This window comes from Pezoporus wallicus, unplaced genomic scaffold (genome assembly GCF_028554395.1).
Source record: "Pezoporus wallicus isolate ANWC-B61680 ecotype Strahan unplaced genomic scaffold, APGP_CSIRO_Pwel_v1 contig_5069, whole genome shotgun sequence".
Lineage (NCBI taxonomy): Eukaryota > Metazoa > Chordata > Aves > Psittaciformes > Psittacidae > Pezoporus > Pezoporus wallicus.
Window position 1 is genome coordinate 787992 of NW_026642361.1, and position 20852 is coordinate 808843.

The 20852-nt window shown below is 38.0% G+C and overlaps 1 protein-coding gene across 4 annotated transcripts in view; it reads left to right on the top strand.

Annotated features, from left to right (window-relative positions):
- The first annotated feature begins 682 nt into the window (after positions 1-682).
- RASSF9 (Ras association domain family member 9) overlaps positions 683-20852 on the top strand; it is a 28183-nt gene continuing 8013 nt past the window's right edge. Inside the window, exon 1 of one of the 4 annotated variants that reach the window (XM_057429376.1) lies at positions 683-976. Coding sequence is in view for 1 of the 4 variants with exons in the window: in XM_057429375.1 (XP_057285358.1) it covers positions 917-963 (47 nt within the window). In the remaining 3 variants the exon portion in view is untranslated. Of the gene's footprint in view, positions 977-1168; positions 1313-1531; positions 1594-20852 lie in introns of those variants that run through there. The other 3 variants (XM_057429375.1, XM_057429377.1, XM_057429378.1) reach the window with 3 other exon arrangements.

Here is a 20852-nt window from a genome sequence, read left to right on the forward strand (position 1 = left end):
AAAAAAGGGGGGGGGACGACCCGACTTTTTTCCATCAAAAAGTTTTCCTTTCGGAAGCTTTACTCCAAATCTTTTGTTCCCAGGGGGTTGCAGTGAACAGGAACTGTAGTGTGCGTTCATTTCCCTTCTGGCGAAGCCAACTTAAAATAATAACAAAAAAGTCCTGCAACATTACAGCATGAACTGCGCTTTTCGCGTTGCTGCCTCGCTCCCTCTCTGCTAGGCCACGCTTATAAGCTTTTCTGAGGTGCTTTTAGTCTGGAAGGCTTTTCATGCAAATAGCTCGTTTACTTAAAAACCCAGGGAGGGTAGAGGGACCACAGCGGTCTGACTTTTTCCTTTCATCTTCCCATTACTTGTCCCAACACCTTGTAAAGACGTACTGAAAAGGCAGGTTATTGTGAATTAAGAACTGGTGCGACAACTGTAGCTTGCCCTTCATTAACGCTGATGTGGAGCTGAACGACTTGACCTGAAGTGGCTGGAGCCTCCCGGGGAAAGTTTTCAGTCCTTTTGTTGTGTGTTTTTTACCGAGTTCCCCACCGGAGCAAAACCTCCTTCTTTCCCATTTGCTGGCTGGTGCCCTGAGGGTGACGAGGCTGAAAGTTTAGCAAGTTCTGTGCATAACTTCACATCACAGGAGCAAGTGCGTATCCCCCCCCCCCTTCTTTTTTCCTGCTCCTAAACGCCTCCTTCAAGTTTGCAGCTGGGCAGGACTCCAAAGGTGCAGCAGCAGCAGCAACAAGCCGGAGTTCAAAGTTAGCAGTAAATTGCACAACTTCCAGCTCATCGCTACGCTCAGTGACTATTAAGAAGCTGGAAGGCGCTCAGGGGAAAAAAAAAAAAAAAAAAGGGAGAAGGGAACACCCTCGAATTGTTTGGGGATCGTTGATGTTATGCTTCTACCGCCGGGATCATGGCTCCCTTTGGAAGGAATTTATTAAAAGCCCGTCATAAAAACAGGTAAAGTGTGTGGGTACGTGGAGGAAAAGGAAGGGTGGTGTGGGATGGATTTCTTTTTAAACTTTTCTTTTGGGGGAGGGGGGTGTTGAGGGGAGCATGTGTTTCTCCGTACCCACGCCACTCCCGGGAGCTGTAACTTCGGGGCTCACCTGTGAGTGGGGTCGGCGTCTACGGGGGCAGGAGACGCTCCCCCCCATCCTACTCCCTCCCTGGACCTGTCTCTTCCCTCTTCTCTCTGGCTCTTTTGAATCCTGGGCAGTATTTTCAGTAAGGGGACGGTAGCTTTTCCTGACTTTCAACCTCCCCAGTCTAAACCAATACGATCACTGGAAGCCCCCCGTGTAACCAGGTGAGTGAGACTCGGCCGGGGCTGGGAGATAAGGCCCGTGGCGCCGGTGTGCGGGTCCTGCCTGTGGCGGCAAGTGTGGGTAGCCGGGGGTCACCTGAAGCCCCTCATTCGCCCTGCAGAAAAGCTTCCCCGGTTTCTCCCGGGAGGGCCCCGGCGGGCAGAGCTCCGGGCCCCTCGCTGTCCCCTTCCCCTCCCCCCCACAGTTCCTGGGAGGGAGAGCCGCAGCCTGCAACCCTTTAGGATCAGCCCCTTAGCTCGTCCGCTGGCTATCAGCCTGGGAGGTAGGAGAGCATGGTCTTCAGGCGTGGGCTGGGGGGGTGCTTTTTGTTTTGGTTAGCTTTAAGTGTGAGCTGGACTTGCCTGCCTACGGGTTTTTGCCTAGGAAAATAGTCGGGGTGACAGCTGTGGTCCGTGGGTTGGCTCCTGCGAAGTTACTTTACGGGGACTTGCCGTGTTTGCTTTCACATGCCACGCACAGCGACTGGAAAAAGAAGAAGAGGGGTTATGTAATCATTTTAAGTGCTAGGATGGCACGAGATGTTTTAAGAGTAAATGTTCTTGGAGTGAGGTAAGTTTGCTTGGACCCTGGGGAATTTACAAAGCCATACCCACCTAGCTTAGGTTTAACTGATGGTCCCTGAGATTTTGATTCAGAGAGAAACTCAGAAATCGCTCATAATCTCTTCCCCACTTTGACTGGTGCTCTCCACTGGAATTTAGTTCGTATTTAAGGGTATGCAATAGAAAATGTTTTCCAGAGGGAATATAATTTGACCCTAAAAGGTCTTGTAAAAATGTCCTGGTTTTTTTTCAGGTTTGGCTTTTGATTTTCCCATTAGATATGATGGAAGTTATTCGGGGGGGGTGGGGTGGGGTGGTGGATGTTATGAAAATATTAACATACTATATGGAATACAAATCAGAAGGACTGATTTATGTTCAGTCAAGGTTTAAAAAACAGGGTACTATTTAAGAAGTTTTAATGTAGGTTACTGATTAAACTGTTTTGTTAATGTGTCAGGAAAGCTTTGATGTGCTTCTCGTGGCCATTTGATGTTTAGAAGATCTGGAAAGGTGGACATGAACTTTTACATAAAATTACTTTTACACAGAGACATAAATTTATTAGTATTAAAATAGAAATTTTGCTACTGCTATCAGTTACATGAATAACTGTGTTAACTCACAAAGCAGAGTTCCACTTTGTTCAACAGTGAAACTGTTTCTCTTTTGGACGTGTAAAATATCTTCATAGTAATTGCATCAATCTCACTGTGTTTGCTGATGTGACATTTTTTCCTCAGGAGAAATGTCATAATCCAAAGCTTTAAATGGGCAATAAAAATTAAAATAACAAAGGAACCATTACTGTGAACATCTAGCACTTTCTTCTCATTTCACGCTCCTCCCCCACCCGTCTCCCCCCACCCCCCAAAAAATATATTAATACCTCTAATGGCAGAGGGGAGAGGTGGTGTGGCTGTAACAAGGGCCTGAAATGCTTGTGACTCCAGAAACGGGGGTGTAGAGGGTCAAGAACAATGCAAACTACATAATTCATAAGATGCGTTATTATCTATTCAAATATTTAAATTTTTGTGTATTTAATATTAGCTCGATACTGAATTTTAAGAATTAAACTTTGCTTATGTAGTTAGTTAAAGGGTCTTGTAATAGGACTGAAGAGCTACGCAAGAGCTCTTTTTTTTCATTATAATTTTATCTTTGTGAACTTATTTGAAACCTTGAAAAGGAATTCAAGTAAGTTTAAAATCCTTGGCTGTGTTTAGAGCAGTAGTTGGAGAATCAGAATTTCTGGCTCATTACCTTCTGTTAGTTTACTTACTGGTTGCAAGGAACCAAAAAGGGATATACATATGTCTTTAATCTGCTGTTCTGTTTATTAGGTCTAGCACTTGTCCATCTTTTTGGAGAAACTCAGGTTTTTTGGTTTTCACTGAAAATTTTAAATTACTATTTGGTACATGCAAATTTAACTCCTGTGAGTTATAAGCAAATGAGGGATAAAATCTGTTTACTGGAGGAGGACATAAAGCTAAGTCAAGGCAACAAAGGTTGTTGAAGGCGTTATAGTCATTTGCTCAGATAACTAGATGACACCTGTGTAATTAATGTTTCTCTTGCAGCATTGCCAGAGGTTTCAGATCAGAACCCTGTTTTGCAGTAGACTCTTCATATCCAGATAATAAAATGTCAGTCTCTCCCTCTAAGAGTTTAAATGAAGATATTACTCTTAAGTGCATCAGTGTGTATGAGATACTTGAGCAAGTGGTAGATGATGTAGCTGTGATTCCACTAGCCTTTAGAGAAAGAAGCTGAAATTAAACACCAGAAAGACAAAACCTATGCTGCACTGTTTCTAGTATTTGAAAAATCTTTGGTGGGTGTTACTCTCCTGGGTTGCTGAAATCTTCTTCATGCAGAGAGATAGCACAAGGCCTAGGTAACCTTGTAACATTGTAAGACCTGATTTGATTTCAGAAGGGAAGCCACTAGGAATGTGTTCTCAACCTATTTTTCTTGGTCAGAAAGGGAATGACAGATACCTTCTTTGAGAGCTATTCTTTGAGCTCCTACAACAACCAGAAATAATCAGTCCCCAGAGCGTGTATGTGCTTGTTAATGTGTCCCTTGGAGAACAATACACCCAAAGGTAGCAAGGCCATGCCCCACCCACCTACGAATCCAAATATGCTCATGCAGGGACAGGCTGTACCTTCTAAGGCAATAAAGGAAAAAGGACAGTTTCCTGCAGGAGTAAGCCTCCATAACATTAATAAACTCAAAGTGATTTATTCTGCTTGGTTTTTGGAAGAGAGGAATGATCAGCTCACATCACAGTTTGGAAGTGTGGTGATGTGAGGAAATGCTCAGCCCAAGATTAGTTAAGTAGCACTGAGTTCTTTGCAGATATGGTCTAGTATTGATCTAACACATTGCACTGCGCAGAGACAGAACAGCTCCCTATCCATACATGAGAAACAAATACAAAGCATTTATACTTGCACTGTTTGTGCATCAGGGTTTCACATTGTGCACAATTTTCCTGGTTGCTAAGTAGAACAGGAATTTATACCCCATTGATTTTCTGTAAAATTAGGACTTCTTTGCTCTTGGGTGCTAGATTTGGTTACTTCTGAGAATGAGTCTTTAGGTTCATTTAAATACTTTAAAGGTTACCCAACATCTCAAGGATATCTAGATTCACCATTGTCATATCTGCCCAGTGATATCACACCAAGCAAGCTATTTTTTCCATTGAGGACATGTCCTTGGATTTTTCACATTAACCTTACCTAAATTTGTAAAAGCTGTACTGTTCCATACAAGTGATAGCCAGAGAGGTAGAAAAATGAAAGGGAGAGGATTCCAATAATTCAATAATCTGTCTTCTTCAGATAGGTGTTGTCCTTGATGCTGTAGGGTTGTCCTATTAGATGCAGATAGCTTGTGAAACAGTTTTTACCCATGTAATTCATGCTGGTCCTAAGTTTACCATAATCATTTGTATGCTCTGTTGACATACAGCACTTCTGAACCCAAGGTACTGTTTGATGATGAAATAATTGTGTTACAAATCTGTTATTATTAAAATGTATTTATTGCTTTTGCTTTTCCTTTCTGGTTGTGTGTGGGTTTTGTTACTTTTTTGGTTTTTTTTTGTTTGTTTGTTTCTTTGTTTGTTTTGGTGGTCTTTTTTTTTCCCCACCTTTTACTGACAAATTGTCATTGCCACAGCAGTTAGCGTAGTGTTTCTGTATAGGAGGCAAAGGTTTACTTTGCCTACTCTTTATTCTGCCTCTCTTGAATCAACTCATTTCTGGTTCAGTGGCAGAACTGAACCAGAATTGGATATTATATGGCAGAAAGACCATATAATATCCATTCATATGTACAGATACAGAGGTATAAAGGGAGTTTTTCCTGTCCTGGCAGAGGCCCCTCCCCAGTGAGAAAAACATTCAATTCTCTAAGTTTTTATATTACAGTGCAGGGTAGTGAATTAGATTAGAGACTTCATCTATCTGATACTGACCTTGCATTATCATGTTCCCTCCCCTCCTCCCTCCCTCTTGCCAGTAATTTCTCATCACACCTAGTTAGCACAGTGATTTGAGTGTCACTCTGAACATCTCTACTGCTTTACGGTTGAGTACTGCTGTACATTTTAAGCCTTGGTGAAGCAAAACTGAAAATGCTCAGCATTTAGGTTTTGACTGCAAAGCTCTTGGAGATCAGCTGCTTATCTGAATGAACTGTGTATGACCTACACTGTAAGTCTCATGGGATCGTATGAGATGTCTAATACTTCTCCTGTGGAATGAGCATACCTGGATAAAAGTCTGTATGAAGCTATAAAGGTGCTTTTTGATTCAAGACTACCAGGCATTTGGTATGTATGTTGGAGGGGGTAGCTAAAAGCTTACTTAGAATCAGTGGTGCTGAGTCAAACTTTTAGATTTGAAAGATGGTGCCTTTTTGGAAATGGTGGAACGCATTCTTCTCCATAGTTTTTCCTTGAGTGTGAGGTATATTAGTGAACTATCAAAGAAGTTGTTCCTTTTGAGCCAGAGTTCATACACTACAATTTATTTTCTGGTCTGGCTTGTTAGTTTTGTCTCAGGGGTCAAAATGGTTGCATACATTTTCTTATAATCTTTGTATATATTTGTTCACTTCCAGGAAGAGCTTTTCGTCTAGCAAAACACTAACCTTATTTCTAAAGAGTTAATTATCTACTATTCCAGGAGGGCAGACAGCAATTTCATTCCAAAGAAGTAAATAAAATGAGTAATAGATGTGTGTAATACTACACCATCTAAGGAAAGAGCATTACTTAGGTTAAGTTGAAGCTAATCTGAAACACTAAGGCAGTGTAGAGTCAGGCTGAGAAGATATATTTCAGACACAGAAGCGTGTTTATAGTGATGCAAAGGGAAAATCTTGCTGGTCAGTCATGAATACCTATTTTACTGATGAATAATTAGCATTTTACATGCAGAGAAAAGGCTCAGACATTGTTAAATCTGTAATGATTTCAGTAGAGAGATGTAAGTTTTCAGATGTGTTTTTTTTTTAAAGTCTAATAACTTTAGTAAAGTCATAAAAAAATAAGAATTTAATAAAAGTCAGTGATAATCACAGAGCAATACCTCCTGATTGACCTATGCTCAGAAAATCTTTTTTATTTTATATAATGAATAATGAAAATGTGAAGTTATAGTCCTAAACATCTTTATTTGCAAGCAATAACATCATCCATGCTGTATAAGCCTTAATTAATTCACCTGACTTCTGTATTCAGTATGTAGATAAATCCTTATTAATGGTGACAGAAAGGATGATGTAAGATAAAGTTTTTGTTTGAGACGACACACTAAGAGAAGCCTAGAAGCTTGGACGTGTTGGTACCCAGTTGTGTGCATAGGTAACTGAGCTGTTATTGTCACTTCTGTTGTTTCACCATCTTGAGAGTTATCATAAGACATCTAAGAATTTTTGTTTTCTGCAGTGTTACTGTGCCAGCAATTCCCCAAGTATCACAGAGGCCACAACAGATAAGAGTCAAATGGTTTCAGGGTGAACAGAAAGAGTGACCAACCAAATGGAATTAGAGGGGAAAATAAATTACTAAATTTATTTGTGTAGCAAAGGTCAGAAACATCCTCTACAGAATGTAGGTACTGTAGTTCAGTGTAATTTTCAGGTAGGTACGACAGTGTATTACAAACAAATGTCATGCAGAATTATCTGAAAGTTTCTATGAGATCCCTTTGCATCTGGTCTTTTTTTCTTCAGCAGCTATTGCATGCCTATGTCTCCCATTAGAAAAAAATTAGAACTGATAGCAGTACATTTTTAATGCAAATTCTGGTGATGTCATTTTATCGTCCATGGCTGTAATTTTTCCATGGACCTGCAAAATTCTTGTAATAAGAATGAAACATTTTCATGAATTATTTCTCATGCTTATGTGTAACACATAAATATAAAAATCAAGGGCTAATTAGTGATTTTTAGAAGCTGCATTTTTTGAGCAGCCTTGTCCAAAAGAAAACTTTTTTGAACACCTTTCTGGAACTTGCCTCAAATAGACACCAGAATGAGCCACTAGTTGCCTTTTCCTGTCTTGACCTATCCACAAATGCGCTTAAGGTGCACGTGTTGTAATAGTGATAATGATACCGACTTGTTTCTGACCTCAGACAACCGATAAGCATAGTTAGTTTTCCTTAGCTGTAATTTGGGTGATAATATTTACACGCCTCAGGAAAATAAGTAAGGCATGACTAAACAGTGTAGAGTCTGTAGAAGTGTAGAGTATGAAAGCCAGTGAGTGAGAGAGGTGTAAGTAAAATCTGGGAGTTCCTTGTTTCTAGTTTTTGTACAGTCCACTAGAGTTGGCTGCCATGCAGGAAAATGATAATATGCTGTGGATTGTTTAGGTTTAATGTCACATGATTCACTGAGTAATTTTAAATGGTCTAAAATTTTTCATGATGTTAAAAACAGCTTGTGAGAAGGCTGGTAACCTCACAGAAAGGGAAAGAAAAAAAAAGTTGTGTATCTTACCATATTTTGAGGTGGTTTTGTGAAGTAAGCATAAGGGAAGTTAACTTTTGAAACCAAAAATCAGTAAGGAAGGTTTACACTGATGATGACAGTAAAGTTGTCATGTAATTATATTTTGAATGCTTTGAAGTTAAGTCTTGATGTTTTGTTGAGAGGAATAAAAGACACTAAACTTGAAAGAAAATTTTCCAGTGCAAGTTGGGCATGCCTTTCAGATGCAATCTATTTTAAAATATGTTTCTTTTTCTCCGGCTTTTTCCTATTTCACTCTCACTCCTGTCTGCCTGAGTACAGGTTTGCCTTTGCCAAGTTGAAGCATTTCATTTGTAGCTTAGATGCTTGCTAGACATATTTTTTTTGAGCATTAGCATTAGAAGAAACCAGGCTACCAGTTTATTTCTTATGTTGTAATCTCAGAGGTGATAAAAAAAATCTGTTTTCCTGGGTTGGTCTTTATCTTTTAAATCAGTATTTTTTGGTTGGTTTGTTTGCTTGCTTTTCCACATTCAGCTGCAGAGTAATGATAGGAGAAATATATATATATATATATATTATACCAGAGGGTAGATATTTGCTGTGAATGAAACACATAAATATAATTAATCTATTTTGAGGGTCAAAACTCTCACTGTGATTAAGTTGTTTTCCTTATTCTCCACCCCGTCTGTTCTCAGTCATTATGGTACAGAATTCTGAGTTATGTATTTCCCATTATAGTGAAAAATATGATCAGTTGTGTTGAAAAGCACAAATATTTATTTTGTTCTCCTTTTAATAATACACAATTAACAAAACAAAATAAACATGCAAAAACATAGCATTCTCATGTTTGGGACAAAACCAGGTTTATAAAAATGTAATAATCTATTAGGCTAAGTTTTGTTTTGGTTAGGTATATATATGTTTACCTTACTTTAACATGTAAGGATGTGTAACCTCAGTGGAATAATGTAGTCGAGTGAAGACTACTAATTTTTAAGAGAGTCTGTCCTTTGGTCTTAAACCTGCAATTTGCTCTGTGTTAATAGATTCCTTCATCCATGTGGAACACCTGACTTTGCTTTCCCCAGCCTCCTCCAAATTCAAAAGGATTATTTCTACAGAGGGTTTTTTCCACTGTGAAAGCACTTTTAAACTACAGAATTTTTCAGAGCAATGATTGGGGCACTGTTTTTATGACACAAAGTATGCCTTATTTGGCACAGAAAGTTAGCAGATTCTGTTCATTAATCAAAGAGGGATAATATGCCGATTTTCAGCTGATCTTGTTTCTGTTGGCTTCATAATTGGTAAATTGGTGTTCTGAACTTTTGCTTCACTTGGACATTTCTCTGTACTGATTGTGAGGTACTAAGTATACTGTTTGACTTGGTTATTACCTCTGTCTCTCAGGGCCACTCTGTTCTTAATATCCTGTTTTACTGAAAAGCTGTACAAATCCCGATTTCTGACAATAATTTAGGATTTGTATTGACTTTATTGCACTTTCCCAGCCTTCTGATACTTTAAGGTCTAGGTAGGTAGCTAATCATGTTTGTTTAGCCATGAAATCCACTACAGGTGTCAGACAAAAGATCTGGGTTATTTTTGGAACTGCAGTTGTGGATGTTCACAGTACTTGCTCTTATTGCCACCCATACTGTTCAGAAGATTCAGGTACACAGAAGTCAAGCTTCATCTTACTCAACTTGAGCCATTGAAAATACAGGTATCTAGTCATCTGGGTACTCTTTGTAGTTAATGGATACATCTAAACACTTCCAGAGGGCAATTCATTCAGTCTTAGACAGGCTTTCAGTATGGGATTAGTCACCCTTTTGGAGGTGCCTATCTTATGCCACTTGATTACAGAGGAAGGTCAGAAAATTATCTTTGACTACACATCTGCATTTTAAATAGCTTAAGGTAAATGACATGTGCTCCACCCCAGTCACTTTCAAAGGGAAGATCTTCATGGAGCATGCTCAGACTTTGTAGAGCACCTAATTAAACATCTTTTGTACCATTCATTTCAGAAACTAAAAAGGGAACAGTGGAGAGCTGAATTACAGGTGGATAATGTATGATTAAGGGAGACTCACCTTAATAGCATGGATGTTTTCCCTGCCCTGCCACAAAATTCCTATGTGATGTTGGGCAAGTCACATAAACCACAGTTTACAAAAGTGGTTACTCACTGCGTGTTCTTCATTTGCTAATTCAGTGTCCAGTAATCTGTTTTGCACTACGACTGACGAAAGGAAGTTTATGGATGTCCTGCTTTGGACATCTCTATAGGTATCAATTTAGTTAGCTGGAATGGGAATTTAAACAAGTGGATAGCTTTGGCCCAAATCTTTCTGAGCTTTGGTTTGTGTAAGGGAGTTCTCTCCCTGCAAGAGTGTGTGTGGAGATAAATTCAGTAATGTGTCAGCTTCTGAAGCAACAGAATATCTGGTGGTAAAAGGCACGCAGCAGAAGATTAAATTAAAGCGATGGGTAAGGGGTATAAAAGGTAATACCATATGTAGGGGAGATGAAAAATGGACACACACTGAACAAATCTAAGTAATAAGGACTAGCTTTATGAAGGAGACTTTGGTACCTAAATGTCATTGTAGGCACCTAATACAAGCTTTAAAAACTCCTGACATTCACAAAAGTATGATTAAAAGCTGAGGAAGTAACATTTTTACTGGCAGCACTCCCAAGCTACCTATATTCCCAGCATGTACTAAATGGTCCTGAAAATCTTGCAGTCATGTGTATCCCTCACACTTTACCAAAATTAAGAAAAAGACAGTCTTTCAGCTTTTTCAGCTGAATGAGATCCCATCTAATAGCCCTCTTCAGAGCATGTGCAACAGCACACAAAGTGCAGCTAGGTGCTCTGGTGGCCAGAACACCCCTGTGAGATGCCCACACTGGCATCCTGAGTATGTCCTGTCAAGTTATTTTAAACTAAAATCCTCTTGATATTTCCTGTTGTAGCTATTCCATTTTGTGCTGGCTTGTATGAGTTACAGTAATCCAGAAAAAGTTAAGGATTCATGCTGAAGTCCTCAGTGGGAGAAGAGGATCCAGTTTTTGATAGCTGTTCTAATTTAATATTGTATTTTTTACGCAGTGAACATCTGAATGTAGTCTTAACAGTACCTAAGTCTTGCCCTTTTGTTCATGTTTCTCAATAATTTATGTCATTTCCTGCTGAACTTGCTGATATCAGCAAATCCTGTCATTAGGAGCTGAACTCTTCTTGCTTTATGTGGAAGTTTAGGTGTCCAAGAGGGCAACGGGGAGGACACCTGAAAATTGCAACACTTGGTATCTACAATACCTCAGCATCTTCTGTGGCTCTGGCAAAACTGCCTATTGCCTCATGTACACATTCAACTGAGGCAGAGGTCCAGTGTAATACAGAGAGCACACCTTGCTTTGGATACACTGAATGAAATTAATTTTTATTGAACCAAGTAGCATAGAATGCTTTAACACCAGTGCTTGAAATCTTTGAGTAATTGACTGCAACTTAAGCATATTTCTTTCTGCTGAAGCATTTGTGTATGGTAGGCATATATTTAGTGTGTAAATGAATATGTGACAGTTTGTGTTGTGTGATCATATAATGTGTTTGTATAGCACATAAGATACACTGTCACATACCTTATTATAGATCTAACCTGTATCATCTACATGTGAAGTACAATAAAATATATTGTACTTTATGCAAGCAAGAACCCCCCAAATCATAGTATATAGAAACAGTATGTGCAGAAATAGCCCCTTCCATAGACTGCATATTTATATATATGTATATACATATATATGCTTCTACATTTTACAGCACTGGGTACATACAAGGGTGCTTTAAAAGTCAGAAGTGAAAAACAGAATGTGAACATGTCACAGAAGAATGCTAAATATGTATATTTTTCCAAACATCACAGTTGTTTGCATGGCAGAAGGAAAAATGTCTTCATTCAGCTGTCACTGTGGTATCCATTCAGCCTATGAAGTATCTTGTTAGAAGTAAACTGCCTTTTTATCCTCCTTGAGTATGAAGTCATCTGAATTGCTTATATGTTGAAAGGATACCCACATTTGGATATGTGAAGTAAAAAAACCATGGGATTAATTTGAATGTTGACTCAGTCTGACTTTCTGTGAACTAAAGGCAACAAGTAGTTTGCAATGTCTTTCTGGTGTCGCAGCCCTTTTGGCATCATCACCATCCTGCCATAGATGCGTCTTGCAAAACTGTCCCCATTGTTTTTTGGGCCTGCCTTGTTTTTTGGCCACAGACACCTGGCCTTGTTTGGTGTCAGCTATGCCCACTGCAGGGTTTTGGCTCACTTGTGCTACCACTCTTCATCACAAATCTTTCGCCAGAGATTATGGTCCTTTCAGCCGCATCAACCTTTTGAATGATTTCTTTTTAAACTGTTCAGTCACATTCACGTGTTATCTTAGATGGTTTAACAAGGTACTTACTTTTATAGTCTCATTCATCATGACTTGTGGTTTGGAGATCAGACTAGCAGCTCAGATCTAGTGATGGACAACTGACATGGCTAAGAGCCTTTTCAGGTGACCCTAGCTGGAAACTCATTTTGTACTCATTATCTCTGTTCTAGAAGAGTTTGGAGGCTTAAGTCATGACCATTTAAATATTTTAATGTTCACATGACTTTTTATTTGAGTCATGGAATGTCTTTCCTCTGCAGACAGCTTCCTTCATCTTCTCACAGCTAAAAGTTATGTGTGTATTCTACTGGATGCCATTCTCTGTATAGAGATACACTATACTACACTTTCTTCTTTGCATTACTCCAGTGAATTTCCCATTACTCTTGGTCTTTATGATCCAACATTAACCTTGCTTCCAGACAGCAATTCCTTCCTTCTTGCCTTCCGTACCTGTATTGCTCAGCTGGCTAGAACTAGTTTTGCAAGCTCCTGTGCCTTTTTTAACATATCCATTGCTAGTGTAAAGCACAGTCAGTAAAGTTAACAATTTATTTCATTTGTTCAGTAGCTTCTTCAGAGAGGATGTGGTGGTATTTCAGAGACGCTATCAGCTTGTGTCTGACTAACTTCATATTGAAGCATGCATTGATAAGCAATTTTCGAAAATTACTTGAAAGCATAAAAGCATAAGCTGCACAAATCTCTCACATTGTCAATGGACACTAAAATGCTTCGGATTTCTTTTTTTAAAATTTATGTCCATTCCTCTTGTTAGCATAATTATGTGTCTAGTACTCAATTTAGCTCCTTAGTATGAAAATTGTTTAAGAGTCCACTTCATCATCTCATCATCTTTTCCTTTCAGCTCTTCAAATACTGCAAGTAATGGAACACATTTGTCACTGAATTATCTTTTAGAAAATTTGAGGGAGAAATTTTTTTTTTTTTTTTAAGAAAGGGCTGTAAATGAGGTCTTGATAGAAGCCATTTTGAGGGGGCATCTTCGATATAATTTAATGAAGGCAAATTAAACAGGGAAGATCATACAGTATGATTTCAAAGTGGGGTGGTTCACTTTCTGTAAAATTTATTGCAATAAATAGAGAAGAAAATGAAAGCCCCCCCTGCCTTTCTCACTCCTGGAAAACTGTAAAGTGATAAACTAGGATTTATGATATAGAAAAGAAGCTATTTTGAAAAATCATTAGAGGTAAAGAAGTTAAGAAAAGGTGATGCCTGGTGAGCTGGCTGAAGAGATCTAAAGGCTTGTTGTTGCACTGAAAGTAGTCCTAAGCTCCCTTTCCAGGCTCCTGGCCATTCTGCCATTTCTTTTGCGCTGGTACTGTTCTCACTCAAAACTGTAGAACCCAACTCAGGGAGCACTACTCACTGCTCAATAAACAATTTTATTTTCATTTTTGTTTTCTTGGTTATATTGCTGCCATTTTATCAAGCTTGAAACCCTCTGGATAAACTAGCAGAGCTGGCACAAACAAGAGGAAGGGAATGCCTAAATTTCTTCATTATGTTTTAAATCATAAAATTGATAACCTATAATACTAGAATTAGCAGTAAAAGAAATGTATTCAGGATAATCACCTAGTTACGGCAGTAATTTTGTAGATAATCTTATGTATTTTTGGATGGGTCTGGTGAGCATTGGGGTGTTTAAAAAACAGAAGATAAAAATACTGCTCCTACAACGTTCCTTTTCTGAATCATGAAATAATGTGTCCAAACTCTGAAATTCACTGCAGGGTGCTGTGAGAGCAGCTACATAAATAGTTACAGTAGGTAGCCATCAGGAAAAGAGTATAAGGAAGGGATGCTTCTCTGAGCAAAGCAGCTTGAGGATTCATGAAAAGAAACCAAGTCTTATCTGGACTTTCTTTCCTGTCATTGGGAATGAGGTTAACACCTCCCTCACATGGAGCCATGAGGAGTAGAGAAGAGGTACACTGAATTGTTTGAGCCATGCACTATGTATAAGGATTCATAAGAAGGTAACCATCCCAGACTCCTTTTTCCCAAGGAGTATTGGAAAAGTGGCACAAAATCTTACTATTTCCTTGTTTGTGTCTTGCTTCGTTATTCAGCCTTATTGTCACTGGTCTAAGTAAAGTACGCTTTGTTCGTGTTTTGGCAGTCCAGCCCCAACCTCAGAATGCTTTGTGTCTATTTTTTCATTGAGCAATATGTCAACAAACCCAGAGGAGGGAAATAGTGTATGTTTGCTTTTCAGCAAAAGCTGAACTGAATTTCATGCAACAACAGCAACAACAAAAATCCTGCTTTCAACTCTTGGAATTCCCCTCAGTTCCTTGATCTTAAAAGGTCATGAACAACCAGGGTGTTTCTAAAAGGCAGTTATAAAAATTCTAATGGGAGAAGTTAGATAAACCAAATTTCTATTAGCTCTAATAGCAGTTCTAACTATTGTTTAAAAGCCTATGTTATAAATGAGCTATAAATGATTCTGCTTCCTCTATTATTGAAAATAATGGAATTTTAGAGATGTTCTGTAAATTATTAATAGGAGCCCCGTAAAGTTTGGGTAATATAACCGGTGCTTAAATATGCATAGGTATTTACACACAAAAATATAGAAAATTGTATTTTTGCAATGTACCAAAATTCATGTGATAAATAAAAACTACCACTGGTATCTTCATTTTTCCAAGTAGCAAGAGCTGCCTGCTGCCCACAGTCAACATGCAGCTTTTGCTATATTGATATTCCTAAAGTTTGCATGTTGCTTCCTAACACAGGAATTTGAAAATACCCACCTTCCTGTACCTCCCATCATGGTCTAAATAGTTATTGCCACTGAATACGTCAGTGTTTATTTTGGCTCTGGAGGTTTTCCTGGGTCTTTCACTCCTGTATCACAGCTGTTTCCTCAGTAGCAGTTGCAATATACCCATCAAAGCATGTTTTCCCAGTAAAGCAAATTGTTATTGTTGCTCATCTTGTGAAAATATTTGGTGGGCAGCTAGCTCGCTCTTATTCTCAAATCTCCACTGTGTCAGGGCACCAGAAATAGAGACCTGATACAGTGAACATGTTACCTGTCACATTGTTTTGTGTACACAGCACACCTGCTGAGGTTACTCACTGCAATTCCAGACATTTTTTGACTAGTATCCTCTTACCAACATTATGACTTTGAATATACAGTGGAGAAATGATTGTCTGACAGTAAGGCAGATTTAAAGCGTAGATGTAGTTTATAGAGAATGTGAACCCTTAGGGAAAGAGGCAAGACAGGAGAAAAGGGCAGGGGCACATGCAGTCCTCATCTAAATGGAGGCTTCAGCGTTTGCACTTGCCTGTAGGTTGTTTGGGAGCATAAATATGATACAGGGTAGAGCTAATAAGTGAAGGAGAGGAGTTAGTGGCCTTTTGATGACTTCTGCTGAAAATCTGCATTCGGACTTTGCAAATGAGATTTTGCAAGACAGTATCAGCCACTGAGAATGTCATGTCAGTATTAAATGGGTGGCCAGAGGGGTGTTCAAGATAATCCACCATAACTATCACTTTTATCTGGTGAGCAAGGTTTATAATTCTTCTTACAATGTCTTTTATTTCTTTCTTTCTGTTAGTACAACATTGAGTTAGTTGAAATTCTTATCTTCTACATAGTACAAATTTTGCTATCTACTTATCAGATGACAGTTATTTCTGCCAGTACTTGCTGATTCTACATGTTGGCTGCTTTTATTTCTTTTAAATCTGCTCTAAGTACTGTCAGGCTTTTTTTCCCTTTTTATTTTTCTTAACTATTGGTCCCAGTTCAAGCACCTGTGTCAGAGCAGTACAGTTATTAGAAAGAAGCACATCATTTCCAGTGGGATTTTTACGGAAGTGTGACATTTCAAGTCAGCAAGAACTCTGCCAATTACTTAATTGCAATAAAATAATTATCTTAGAGATTTTTTTTTTAAGCATGTCATACCTTTCAGGTTATTTATTCTATGATACAATGGTAATACCCCACTCCAATTAAAAATAATTTAACAGAAATTTGTCTTAGAGCACTATCATTCTCTAAAATGATTGGATGAACAGAAATTTCAACCATAGATCATTGCCAAATTCTAACATACGAAATTTTGCACAGTAGCTAACTGAGGTGATGGTATTCCTCTGCAGAAGGGTTTACAGAGCTAGTTACAGTTTTAAGTGCACAAATGATAATTAATATAGAACATAATTTTCAACAGCTGTTGCTAATTAAAATGTTCCATAAAGGCTTCCTGACAGTATGGCAATCTTGCTCAGTAAAAAATTTATGCATTTAAAAAGGAATTACAAAATGAATTTAAACTTATGTTAGGAGATATGTCTTGTACCTAGCTAGTTAAAATAGAATCATATAATAGCCTTTGTTTAAATTGTTTTCTTGTATCAAAGATATGAAATGTTTCAATTAGAACATCTAAAATACTGTGTATATCTGTATTTTTTAAAAAAAGTCACATAAATATCTAGATGCCTAATTTTAAATAAATACCAATGTACATTTCTGTAAAGGAGGAAGCTTTATCATAGAGTAACATTGAATGGGTACAGAAACAGATGGTAGAGAGAAATCAGTTATTTCTTTTGAATGAATTATTTTGTTTTCACAAGTTCTGTGGTGTTCTTTTCATGTCATGCTGCAATATTGGGGTTACTCTTATTTTTTTTTTTATACTGAAGGGTTTTATTCTTGCTATAGTCAAAGTACCAGTCCTGCCTTGCTATGGTACTTTTTTTAGCTAGATGTTCTCCTGGCTGTTGTCTGATGCAGAAGGGAAGAAGGAGTTTCTGACACATCATGTGTGAATTTTATGTCCTACATGGCATGTACATTAAATGTGCCTTCATTAATACTGTTTTCTAGGGATAGGGGAATGGGAATGTAGTTATTTTATAGGCTGTCTTGAATCCCGATGGCTTTTGAGTAATTCCAACTTCACTGCGTCATGAGAGAGTAGATAATTCCTCATTGCTGCCTGAGAAAACTCAGAAGCGTGTAATCTACTTACGCAGGAGACATACTAAGATTTGGCCTTTATTGCTTTCTGAGAGACTTTGCAGAAGATGGCAGAAAATTGAGAAAAAGGTGGATTAAATGTGGATAGTCTGAATAAAGTTAGCATGAACTTTCAATAAGATCCATTTGTGCCTGAAAGGTTGAAATACTTCTGACCTTAGCTTTCATACGGACTGACTGTTCTTTATATCTTTAATGTTTAAATTTACTGTCAAAAATCTGTTTGGATCAAATTAAGTTAGAGTCTTTTCCAAGCAAGGGCTGCAATACATGGTACTGTGCAAATTGCACAGATAAAAATCCCACAGAGCCAAAAGCAAAAACATGGTTTGATCTTTTCTTTCAGAATGTTTATCCAGTCTCATATATGCTTTTATTTTAAGTATCTATATATAAAACATGATGAGATTTTAAAAAATAATAAAAGCAATCTTACATTATGATTTCTAAATGTAATGTGGTGACTGATAAACTAATTAGCTCTTATGTAGCCTGACATGTAAATGGCAAGAAGCTCTCAAATGACATGTAGCACGTCCTGTGCTATAAATACAGGTTATGTCAAATAAGTATCCCTGTAATATCAGCCTCTCGTTATTTCCAGCAAGTAAATATAATTAAAAACCATAAGATTTCTTTGCTAAGTAGGTATGGCTTGGATCTGAGACACAGCAATAATAAGGTTATTAGCAAGTGCTTAAAACTGGCATGCGTTCTCTGAGCCCTTCTACATAGAAGAAACATTTCTGGGTGCAGAACAAAGAGAAGACCATAGCACAAATACACACTTGTTAAAATCCAAGGGGGCAGATTTACCTGCCCCTGCAGCGTGCTTAAAGACCATGTCCTTGAAAACACCAGATTATTAAATGTTTTTGTGGCAGATTTCTTTTGTTTCCCCAGGATGTTTCATGCCATTGTGTCATAAAGTTTTCCAAAGAGATCAAGTGGCTCAGCAACTGAACATGCTCGGCTCGGAAATTGTTCCCTGCTGTGTGGTATGCCAGGTAGGAGATGAGGCACTGAATGTCTTGGTGAGGAACTAGGAGTATACAGCTTGAGAAAGAAGGGAGAACCTGCTGAGAGGCACAGATGGCACAACCTTGCCTATGTCTGCCTGAAAGTTTCATGTTTCTTAATGTACTTCAGGAAGGCACTGAAGCTGTAGGCAAGGACTTCACTGAAAAGATGCAGTAGGCAGCAGGAGGTTTGTCTCTTGAAGCCTTTTTTTTGGCCTGTTCATCACTAGCCTCTTCTGGTTTTCATTGAAGTGAATTGTTCTGCGTGGTATATTGACACAGTGTAGATGTTTGTTTCTTAGAAGTTTAGAAGAGCTTTGGTCTTCCTCTGGAGAGGTCAGGGCAACAGCAGCAAGAGCTCTTGTCAACCAAGGACCCCATTCGTGGCAGCCTGTCAATTATCATCTAATTTGCTGCAGATTAGACTGTTATGTTCAAATGTGCTACTGAGAGGGTTTATGCTATATTTATACAAAAGGGATCTTTTAAGAGTATAAAATTTTATTCATTTTCTGCAGTGAAATGGACTAAATTAGTTATGTGCTAGCATAATACCAGAAAGAATCCTTCTGACATAATAATTAATTACAGATTATTTTAGATGTATTTATTTTTAGATTTTAGATTGGATATAAGGAAGAAGTTCTTTACTGTTAGGGTGGTGAGGCACTGGAATGGGCTGCCCAGGGAAGTTGTGAACGCTCCATCCCTGGCCATGTTCAAGGCCAGATTGGACAGAGCCTTGGGTGACATAATTTAGTGTGAGGTGTCCCTGCCCACGACAGGGTGGTTGGAACTTGGTGATCTTAAGGTCCTTTCAAACCCTAACTGTTCTATGATTCTATGATTCTGTGGTTATGTGCTACTTGCATATGCAATGATGAAAGGAAAAATGGTGACATTATTATACTAAGAAGTACGAGAATATTCCAATCCACAAGCATCTATGGTAACAGATACAGCATTATGGTATCTGATTAACAGTAATTTGTGCATAATAAGTACAATCTTTTCCATCTCTGAAAATTAAGATTCTAAAACATTATTTCCCCAGTAAATTGGTGAAAAAAATAACTAAGGTATTTCACACAAATGGCTTTCTAGCATGAACTCTTTGATGGCAAATTTATAAATTGTTAGCCGTTGTATACATTTTCAAGCGAAGGATTCATGTATTGATTTGTGTGCCATTTTTTTTTCTCCTACAGTTTCCTTATTCCCTATAATTTCAATAAAATCTCAAGTTTTGAATCCCTTTCCTAACACAAAACCTTTCAGTTGAATGCTCGGTTTCATTTTTTTCTTGGGGGTAGTAGGAGTGTGATCAAGGGAGGAGAGTGATCAAGAAATATGATAATGTTGAGAGAGGAATTACATTTCTGTGAAAGTCTACAAAGACTTTGTTACAGTAAAGGGAGAGAAGAGTTTTAGCCATTTTTTTTTTTTCTCAACAAAGAAAAAATATTCTTTTAGTGTTAGATATTTCAGAAACTCTGTATTAAGTTGCTAAATGTATGGTGTGTACATAATCTAGTCCCAACAGAATGTTTGCTGAAATTACTAAGCAAAAATGAGCATCTTCTAGACATGAAGTAGGGGGATTCTTGTATTTGATTGGCATTATTTATTGTAAAACTATATATAGCGTTTTCAGAAATAAAGTTTTCCAGAAAGTCAAAGATTTACATTTATGATGTGTGGTTTTGTGCTGGACATCCCTTAAAGTTAATGAAAATCAAAAATACCACTTCCAGCATCTAAGGTAGCTCATATTTTGAATTTGTGCAGCATAAGTACATGTTTTTGTTTTGTCTGTGTGTTGCTGGAATGTATTACCTTTCTTCCCCTAGGCCTGAATAATAAATTAACAAAGTGTGTATCTGACATGCAACAATCAGTTTGTGCTGCCTTAATGAAGACTTTGTGTGAGGTCTCTAACATGGTTAGAATGTTTTTTTGGGTTATCATTAAGAGAAGCAAAGAGTAGAAGGCATGAAGCCAACAATCAAAATAAGCAAACAAACAAACAAGACTGGAAATGTACCTTTGATCATTCTTAAGCTTAAATTCCCATCTGTTCCTGAGCAACAAGTGGCACTTGATAAAATTGTATCTTTTTGCAAGGCTTTAAAATCATAGGTGGTTAAGTAGAACATTTCAGTGATTGATTCAAAAAGAAGAATGTAAGCCAGAATTGGAAGCTTTAAAGCCTGCTTACAGCCACAGAAAAAATAAAAATAAAAATTAAGAAGTTATGTAGCTAGTTTTGAAGAAGTTGCTGCTGAAACTATTTTACATGAAAGCCAGACATTTAAGCTGGAAACAAACTTTAGCTATTACAGACTCATTAATTGATAGGTTATTTAAATATGATAGTTCTTTTGCTTCCTTTATAAAACCGGTGGATGTGAAGGCCAAGGAATGAGAAAGATGAGAAGCC